The sequence below is a fragment of the Silurus aristotelis genome, assembly GCF_946808225.1.
Source record: "Silurus aristotelis genome assembly, chromosome: 3".
Lineage (NCBI taxonomy): Eukaryota > Metazoa > Chordata > Actinopteri > Siluriformes > Siluridae > Silurus > Silurus aristotelis.
The window spans coordinates 10,193,175-10,202,597 of NC_139576.1; the positions used below are offsets into that span (position 1 = coordinate 10,193,175).

General features: G+C 38.7%; 1 protein-coding gene across 5 annotated transcripts in view; it reads left to right on the forward strand.

Moving 5' to 3' along the window:
- Positions 1-15: 15 nt before the first annotated feature.
- Positions 16-9,423, forward strand: part of LOC310723631 (sentrin-specific protease 7) — a 19,789-nt gene continuing 10,381 nt past the window's right edge. Inside the window, exons 1-7 of one of the 5 annotated variants that reach the window (XR_014532738.1) lie at positions 16-186; positions 1,278-1,408; positions 2,332-2,424; positions 3,037-3,149; positions 6,668-7,313; positions 8,125-8,437; positions 8,647-8,819. Coding sequence is in view for 4 of the 5 variants with exons in the window: in XM_083536958.1 (XP_083393084.1) it covers positions 1,313-1,408; positions 2,332-2,424; positions 3,037-3,149; positions 6,668-7,313; positions 8,125-8,437; positions 8,647-8,819 (1,434 nt within the window). In the remaining variant the exon portion in view is untranslated. The remainder of the gene's footprint in view (positions 187-1,277; positions 1,409-2,331; positions 2,425-3,036; positions 3,150-6,667; positions 7,314-8,124; positions 8,438-8,646; positions 8,820-9,423) is intronic. The other 4 variants (XM_083536958.1, XM_083536959.1, XM_083536960.1 and 1 more) reach the window with 4 other exon arrangements.

Below are 9,423 nucleotides of genomic sequence, written 5' to 3' on the forward strand. Positions count from 1 at the left end.
GAGACGATACGGCAACTTTCTTCCGGTTTATACCGGAAGTTTTTATTCAGGGACGCAGAGGTGCGCTCAAGGCACTTTGGAGATGGATATGAACTAGTTTTAGTGTCTCTTTTTTAATTCATATTTATTTATTGGTTTTAAATTATGAAATTATGTTTATAGCAGTCGTTCCGCTCGTGAAAAAAAGTGAGTAAAAAAATAAAATAAAAGTGAAATTTTAACATTAAATTGTATAGCCTGTTAGCCTTCAGGCTAAATAACGTAAACTGACAGGGAGCTCACAGAGACAGTGTTCAGACTTTTATTGATTTATTTGTTATAATAATAATAATAATAATTAATTATTATTATAATAATAATAATATAATTATCATTACCAACCACAAGTGGAGTTTATTGCATGTGCAAACAATAAACAGATCTGGATTCACTGCACTTGTTTGTTGCACGTATGTGTGTAGTTTCATAACAAAATAAATAGATAGACAGACAGATTTATTTATTTCCTATAGGTCAATTTGAAACGACTATTAACTTTCTAACACTGTTAGATTACCTATAGTAATAATTTTGGCATTATTAATAATACTACTAAAAAAATTTAATTATCAACAGACAGATTTAGATTTAAATATTGATATTTTATTTGTTTGCATTTTGTGCATGTATGTGTCATTTCATAGCCAGCACTGTTAGTTTAATGTCAATAGTCTGGATATCACATTTATATCACAGCTAAGTGCATAAATGCAGTGTGTGTGTGTGTGTGTGTGTGTGTGTGTGTGTGTGTGTGTGTGTGTGTGTGTGTGTTTGTGTGTGTGTGTGTGTGTGTGTGTGTGTGTGTGTGTGTGTGTGTGGGGGGCATACAATATAAACAGATGGATCCAGATTCATGTGTACATGTTTGTTGCTTATTTCTGAATTTCTGATTTATTTTTCAACATTCTTGAAACCAATGATAATAATAATAATAATAATAATAATAATAATAATAATAATAATAATGTCAGCTTACCAGCCACAAGTGAAGTTTATTGCACATATATACAGTAACAGTAACAATAACAGACATGTCTGGATTCAGCTTTTGGTGTTTCATTAGTATTTATGTGCATGTGTGCGGTTGCATAACCAACACTGTTAATGCAGCACTGTGTAATGTAAAAAGTCCAGATATCAGTACATCAGTTCATTTCCCTGTGGTGATGAATTGAAGCATTAGAAGCAAACTCCTTCTTATGTATGATACGTTGTTCTGATCTTCTCTGCCCCTACAGCTTAAGAAGTAATTTCTCGAACTTTGCGAGTCGCGATGCCACATGAGAAAGGTTCAGACACTGGTGCTGTTACTGTGGACCCTAAAAAAGCTCTGACAATCACATCGGGAGGAAAGCTCGACACTGGTCAAGTATGCACTTTCTGCAAAATTTTAGAAAAATCATTGTTGATATAAATGCTATAGGTTTTAGACACTGTCACAAAATATTTAACACCATGAGCAATGCAGTTTTTATAAAGTCAAGTAACTAGTGGAAATGCACTTATCCAGTGGGTACATTTTTCTTTGGCTAAATGATACTGATACCACAAATCCTCTTAGAAAATGACTCATCTTTCATCAAGCATTTTTCTAGGGTTTTTTTTGATAATTTTTTCCTGCTGCATTCATGTCACAGAAATGTGATTCAATGCTGATCTGGGTTTTTCAGGCTGGTATCAACACATCCCTGCTGACTGGCTTTAAAGATCAATTATAGAGTAATACACAAGGAACAAGTTATCTGTGATAGCACTTTTAATATACCGGCACTCTGTGCTTAATTATGATTACTCTCATCATAGACAGATGTAATGTTAAAATTTCTCATGTAAGGCATATACAGTATACAATATATATTTATAATATTCTCCAAGAAGCATTATTGTATAGAGTGACACACAAAATTTTGAATAACACAATGACAAAGAGTACAAAAAAATAATAATTTTAGCAATTTTTCTATGCATTTATAAATTATGTAACTGATTATGGTGAGTTACATTTTTATTATATATATATATATCAAATCATTATTAAAAACATACAATATATATAATAGTAATATGCAAGTTAGTGCATGTCACAACTCCCCCACCCCACCCAGGTCTATGGGGGGAAAAAAGAAAGAAAAAGGTTGGGAACTACTGCTCTATAGTGTAACTGTATATACTACAGTATGAAGATGGAAAGTATGTCAGGGTTAGTGGGAGTCTAATGGCCCAGATTGTTTAAAAAACTGATTGCAAGTGACTTATTAGCAATTGGAAACTTTGTGTTTGCGTGTTCGTCAGATTGAAAATCCATTGAAAATCCACAAGAGAAAAGGACTTCTCGATGGAGGCGCAGATGCAGACATGACAAAAATTGCGAGAAAGCACCCCATGGTAAGCGTACACAAGCTGCATAGAAAGCTACTGTATATTTATAGCTATACTGGAAATCAAAGGTTGATAAAGTATGTCAAGGAAATATTTCCCACTCCATTATACCACTTCCACCTGCTTGGACTGTTGACACAATGCAGGTTACAGCCATGGATTCATGGTGCCCAATGCAGCCTCAGCTTCCTGTTTTTGACTGACAGAAATGAAACTCGTTGTGGTTCTCTGCCTGTTGGAGCCTTGTAGTCGACTCTCCTCGAGCTTTGATTTGAGGTTGTGCCCTCTGGGATGCTTTTCTGCTAACTACAATTGTACAGAGTGGTTATCTGAGTTTCTGTAGCCTTTCAGCTCAAACCAGTCTGGCCATTCCCTGTTGACATTTCTCAACACCACTAAGACCTCATTTATATTCATGTTGATGGTTGATGATATCCGAAGCCGCTGGCTCGTAGCTGCATGGTTTTATCCATAGCATTGCTGTCACAGGATTGGCTGATTAGATAATTGCATTTGTACAGGTTTTTCTGATAAATAGCTCAGAGATCAGATTCACAACCAGCATTAAAATTATCACGAATTTCAAGTTCGTCACAGAAATATTTCTGCATCTGTTAGATCCACTGGACACAACTGGCAGCCAACGGAGCATCCTCTGGATCAGCTCATCACCATAATGGGAGACAAGCAGATGAACTCAAGAATGATTCACAGATGCTGGATATTAAAAGGTAACCATCAACGTCCTGCAACGATGTCTAAAAATAGGCCGACTGTTTGGTAGATTCAGTTTCACAACCCTGCAGAAAGATGCAGATGATCGAGGCAACCACAGGAAAGAGTGTGAAGTCAGAATGGAGGCGTTGTTAATGCCTGTGTGTTGTAAAGGGGATTCATTAATGTTTTATCCTTTCTTGTAGTTCTTATGATATAATATTTAGGTTCATGTCAGGTCTAGGTTTTAAGACTACAAAAGGTGGAAAAGTCCAAGGTGTGTGAAATTACTTATGCATGGTACTGTAGGTTAAAGCTGTGAATTTAGGGAGGTATTTGAGAGAATGCTGTAAGTGAAACGAATAACATTTTAAATGGTTGTGCTAATAGTCTATATTGGTAGACATCACACACTCATATGCATGCTCATGTTCAAACACACACTATTTCCTGTCAAATTAGCATGCTGTATTTTGCAGTGTAGAACGAGTCACAGTGGTTTGCAGCTACTTTCAAGCCATTTACTTGCTGGTGTTAGTCAGATAATATAGTAATATTTATATTCATCCACATTCATAGCTGTGATGATATAAGCGCTGTGCCCTTACTTCCTTGTTCATTTAAGGAGCTGTAGAGTATAGACACACACACACACACACACACACACACACACACACACACACACACACACACACACACACACACACCCCACAGTACTACTTGCTCTGCTGCTTTGCTTATCATTGGCTCACCTTCTGTCTCATATTGCCACGTGTTCGTTGGCAGAGAAAGATAAACTGGCTGCTGAACATGAAACATAGCTTTTGTAGATTTTGTACCTAAATTAATTTAAATCGAAGCCTGCGTTCCGTTCTGCCCTGTTTCTGAAGGGAGGGCATCATGTTCTGCATCAGAATGTCACAGTACATGTTAGAATCTATGTTTCCCCCAATACCAGCAGCACTTATGCAGCCCCAGACCATGATGCTACCACCACCACCTACACTTTTCTTGGTTCACTTCACCAGGGCGTCACCACACATGTTGGACACCATCGGAGCCAAACATGTTTATCTTAGTCTTATCAAACCACAGGACATGGTTCCAGTATTTCATGCTCTTGGACAAGTTGTCTTCAGCAAACTGTTTACCTGCTTTCTTGTGAGCCAGCTTCAGAAGACGTTCCTTCTGGGACGATGGCCATGCAAAGCGACATGTTGCAGGGTGTGGCAGTATGGTCTGAGCACTGACAAGCAGACCTTCCGTTTCTGCAACCTCTAAAGCAATGCATCTGTTTTTTGAAGCAGCTTCTGCACCTGACGCACAGAACTAAGACTCGACTTCTTTGATGGACCCTTGTGAGGTCTGTTCCGAGTGGAACACGTCTTGGAAAACCTCTGTATGACCCTGTGCACTGTACTGTAACTCAGTTTCAGGGTGTTACAGATCTTCTTTTAGCCTCGTTATCTTTGTGGAAAGCAACAATTCTAATTCTCAGATCCTCAGAGAGTCTTTACCATGAGGTGCCATGTTGAAAATCCAGTGGTCAGTATGAGAGAAATTACACCATATTTTTAACTGCTCTACTACAAGATACACAAATTTGTATGGTTCTGTCAAGCAGACAAAAACATGAACGTGATGAATAGGACATGTGGCTTTGCACGGTTACATAACGTACAGCTGTTATCACTTAGGGGGTACTCACTTTTGTTTCCAGTTATTTAGACAACATTGAGTTATTTTCAGAGGACAGTAAATATGTAGTGCTATACAAGCTGCACATTGACTACTCTTAAATATATCCAAGCAATTCTGTTTGGACTGCGGCTAATTGGAACCGACTTCACCATACAACAGGACAAAATGAGACACAAATCATCTGTCCAATCTCTGTAAGCTTTATTTAGAGAGCAGACTGTCAGTCTGAGTTTTATCTATGATGAAATGGCCTGCCTAGTCACCACACCTAAATCTTATTGAACTGCTCCTGAATGAACTGGATCGCAAGGCCAGAAGGATATCTTCAACTAGCATGTTTACCACTGTGTGGCATTCCCTCTTCTTTTTATACCAGTCTGCAAACGTCTAGGGACTGAGGAGACAAGTTGCAAGTTTAGGAATAGGAATGTTCTCCCATTCTTGTCTAATACAGGCTTCTAGTTGCTCAACTGTCTTAGGTCTTCTTTGTCGCATCTTCCTCTTTATGATGCGCCAAATGTTTTTTATGGGTGAAAGATCTGGACTGCAGGCTGGCCATTTCTGTACCCGGATCCTTCTTCTACACAGCCATGATGTTGTAATTGATGCAGTATGTGGTCTGGCATTGTCATGTTGGAAAATGCAAGGTCTTTCCTGAAAGAGACGACGTCTGGATGGAAGCATATGTTGTTCTAGAACTTGGATATACCTTTCAGCATTGATGGTGCCTTTCCAGATGTGTAAGGTGCCCATGCCACACGCACTCATGCAACCCCATATTATCAGAGATGCAGGCTTCTGAACTGAGCGCTGTTAACAACTTGGGTTGTCCTTAACCTCTTTAGTCCGGGTGACATGGCGTCCCAGTTTTCCAAAAAGAACTTCAAATTTTGATTTGTCTGACCACAAAACAGTTTTCCTTTTTGCCACAGTGCATTTTAAATGAGCCTTGGCCCAGAGAAAACGCCTGCGCTTCTGGATCATGTTTAGATATGGCTTCTTTTTTGACCTATAGAGTTTTAGCCGGCAAAGGCAAATGGCACGGTGGATTGTGTTCACCGACAATGTTTTCTGGAAGTTTTCCTGAGCCCATGTTGTGATTTCCATTACAGTAGCATTCCTGTATATGATGCAGTGCCGTCTAAGGGCCCGAAGATCACGGGCATCCAGTATGGTTTTCCGGGCTTGACCCTTACGCACAGAGATTGTTCCAGATTCTCTGAATCTTTGGATGATATTATGCACTGAAGATGGTGATAACTTCAATCTCTTTGCAATTTTTCTCTGAGAAACTACTTTCTGATATTGCTTCACTATTTTTCGTCGCAGCATTGGGGGAATTGGTGATCCTCTGCCCATCTTGACTTCTGAGAGACACTGCCACTCTGAGAGGCTCTTTTTATACCCAATTGACCTAATAAGTTTCAAATTGGTCCTCCAGCTGTTCTTTATAAGTACATTTAACTTTTCCAGCCTCTTATTGCTGCCTGTCCCAACTTTTTTGTAATGTGTAGCTCTCATGAAATCCAAAATGAGCCAATATTTGGCATGACATTTCAAAATGTCTCACTTTCAACATTTGATATTTTATCTATATTCTATTGTGAATAAAATATAAGTTTATGAGATTTGTAAATTATTGCATTCCTTATATATATATATATATATATATATATATATATATATATATATATATATATATATATATATATATATATAATATTTCTCTGTTGTATGTTGGACAAGGAAGGGTTGTGCACTTGCACTTGCTCTTCCATGCCCCAGTCAAGTAGGTCAGTATTTGTATATTTAAATTTATTTCCTGTCATTTTAGGTGCCAGGTTAAAGTGATCTTGATGGACGTTCTCCGAACAGAAGAGGGTCAGAGATACCTGGGTAGCTGTGTGAGTGACACCAATGCAAAGGTGCAGGCACCACTTAAAGAAGAACCCATGGAGAGGTGGAGGGAGAAAAGATCCTCAGCACAGCACAGCGCAGTCAGGAGGAGAACTAGTGCACCTCACAATGACCAAACTAAGATTTCACCTCTCAAACTCACCAACTCCGCATACACTGACTCTGTGCGTGCTGAGAAAAATTATATGCACCTTTCCAAAGAAGTCCGGTCTCCAGTGGCCAAAAGATGCAAACGATTCAACAATTCACTGAAACATGCAGAACCTGCTGCATCTGATGAGGAATATTTCACTCCACTTAAGCAAAGTGACTTTTCACCAAGCAAAGAAGGTCATAATCTGTTTTCTGAACACACACAACCACTGGATGAGAATGAGTTGTGCCAAGATGAGGAAGGTGACTCTCCAAGGCCCACGAGTACTGTTCATTCTGAAGAATCTGATTCAGAGCAGATATCTGACACTTTAAGCACAGCCTCATACACACCATCACAAGTTAAGCAGCCAAGTCGCTCTAGCAGAATGGAACATCAGGGTTTAGAGAGTAAAGATGTTCCCGCTCAGGTGAAATTTCCAAATAAACTATAATATTCAGTAAAACATACAAATATATTCTAAAGCAGTGGTTCTTAAACTTTCCTTTTTCTGAAGCAAATTCTCTGGTTGCCCCTCGGCATGGAACTATTGTATGGATTTACTGTGATAGTTTTGGGAACGCCTGTTCATGCAGTTCTCTAATCAGCCAGTGTGTGGCAGCAATGCAATGAAAAAAATTCATGCAGATGCAGACCTCAGAGGTTTTGACTGAGCTATGATTGCTGGTGGGCTGGTTTGGGTATTTTTTTATAATTGTTGATCTCCTGGGATTTCTCCTGGGAAAACAGTTTATAGAGTTGATGAGGGTGTACAGAGAACGGCCAGACTGGGCAGAGCTAACTACAGTAGCAATGTCTAGCATCTTGTGAAATCCGTACTATGGAGTATTGAGGCTAAACCAAAGGTGGTCCTATTTAGTATAGTGTTTCTATTAAATGCTGCAACTTTTTGAATAACAGCTTTGCAAGATGCAAGCTTAGCCGTCTATGTGGAGCGTAGTCCACTGTATTTTGTAAAAACCTAGTATAAATCATTTTTCAGCACATTTTCAAACTGTACTTGGGGGAAATAAGTTCAGTGGTACAGAACAGGATTTGCCCGATGGCACATATTCAGTTTCAATAAATTTTTTAAGGAATAGCGATGTAAAATTTATTCTTTTAAATTTTTTTAATTTGTATTTTTTTTGGCTGTATAAAAATGTTGAGTGTTTAATGTTGTAGTTAACATTAGAAGTTCCTGTAATTGTTGGGTATTTCATTGTGCTCTGTTTCCGTAGCTAAATACCAGTAAAAATAAAGTTCAAGAATGTGCAGAAGTTACCGAAGACGGAGAAGGAAAAACAGAACAGGAGAAAGAAAAAGAAGTGGAGGAAGAGAAGCCTCTACACCAGAATGGAGAAGTGCTAGATGAAGCGGGTGGAGCCAGAGGCAGCGTCCTGCGCTTGTCTTCAGGGGTAGCTGAGGGCCAGTTGGCTGATGGAGAAATAACACCAAAATCCAGTCAAATGGCAGCCTCTGCAGATCAACACTTCCTTGACTCAAAGCTTGTGGAAGTCAGACAGGCCTCTAAGCCACAACCAACTGAACCAAGTGAGTGGCAGTCATGGATCTTCATAGATATGATCCTTATTTTCAATGATGTTCTAGTAGACACCTTTATATTTTTTTATATAAACTTCAGTACCTCTTTATTTAATAACATTTTGGCTGTCATTTTTGTTTGCGTTTATATGAGCTGTGTGAGTAGAAATGTGCTTCCATTGCGTTAAGTATACGTTTCATCCTCTCTTCTCTTTCAGTTGTTCTTTCCAGTGAAGAGGAGGAGGAGGAGGAGGAAAAGGAGGGTGGAACTTCAGATGTCCAAGCACTAGAGGGAGCCAAAGAGCCATACAAGCAACAAACGCCTTCACAGGCCATAGAGAAAAAAAAGATTCCAGATGCACACATTTTTCCCTCAGATTTGAACAAGCAGGTGTGCATTACTGTCTCCTCACACCGATTATTAAGCAAAGAAGCAGCTGGATAGCGTTGTTTTGCTGAATCCGCCAGGTTTTTTTCCCCCTCACAAGCTATTAAATGTAATCAGATTCTGCAATCCTTGCAGTATTTCATCCTTTTGTGGTTTAGTGGTGAACTATTGTTTATTGTTTTCTAAACGCTTCTCTCACATGCAACTAACCTACAAGCCTCCTTTTACAAATTCTCCTTTTTGCACTGATTCGTCTTTATACAATAGCTCAACAATTGCTTTCTCTTTGTCATAGTGTAACTGTTTCCACCAAAGAAACGTACCAGATTGAGGTTTCCTAGCAACAGGTTGGAAAATAAAATCCTCCGGTTGAAAATGTTCAGTTGGCCAACAGTGTCACCTTCAATTCCTTACTCAACAAACGTGCCATTATAGAACTAGCTGTTGTAATGCAACATTAGCTATATGATTGTGAGGATCACCTTTGAACTCTTATCTTAAAAAATATTTTATGCAAATCCTAAATAATGTTTATTTATTATTCATATATTTATCACATTTTAAACCAGCAGAAAGTAATTTGTCAGAAATGTATTGTTCAACAGCA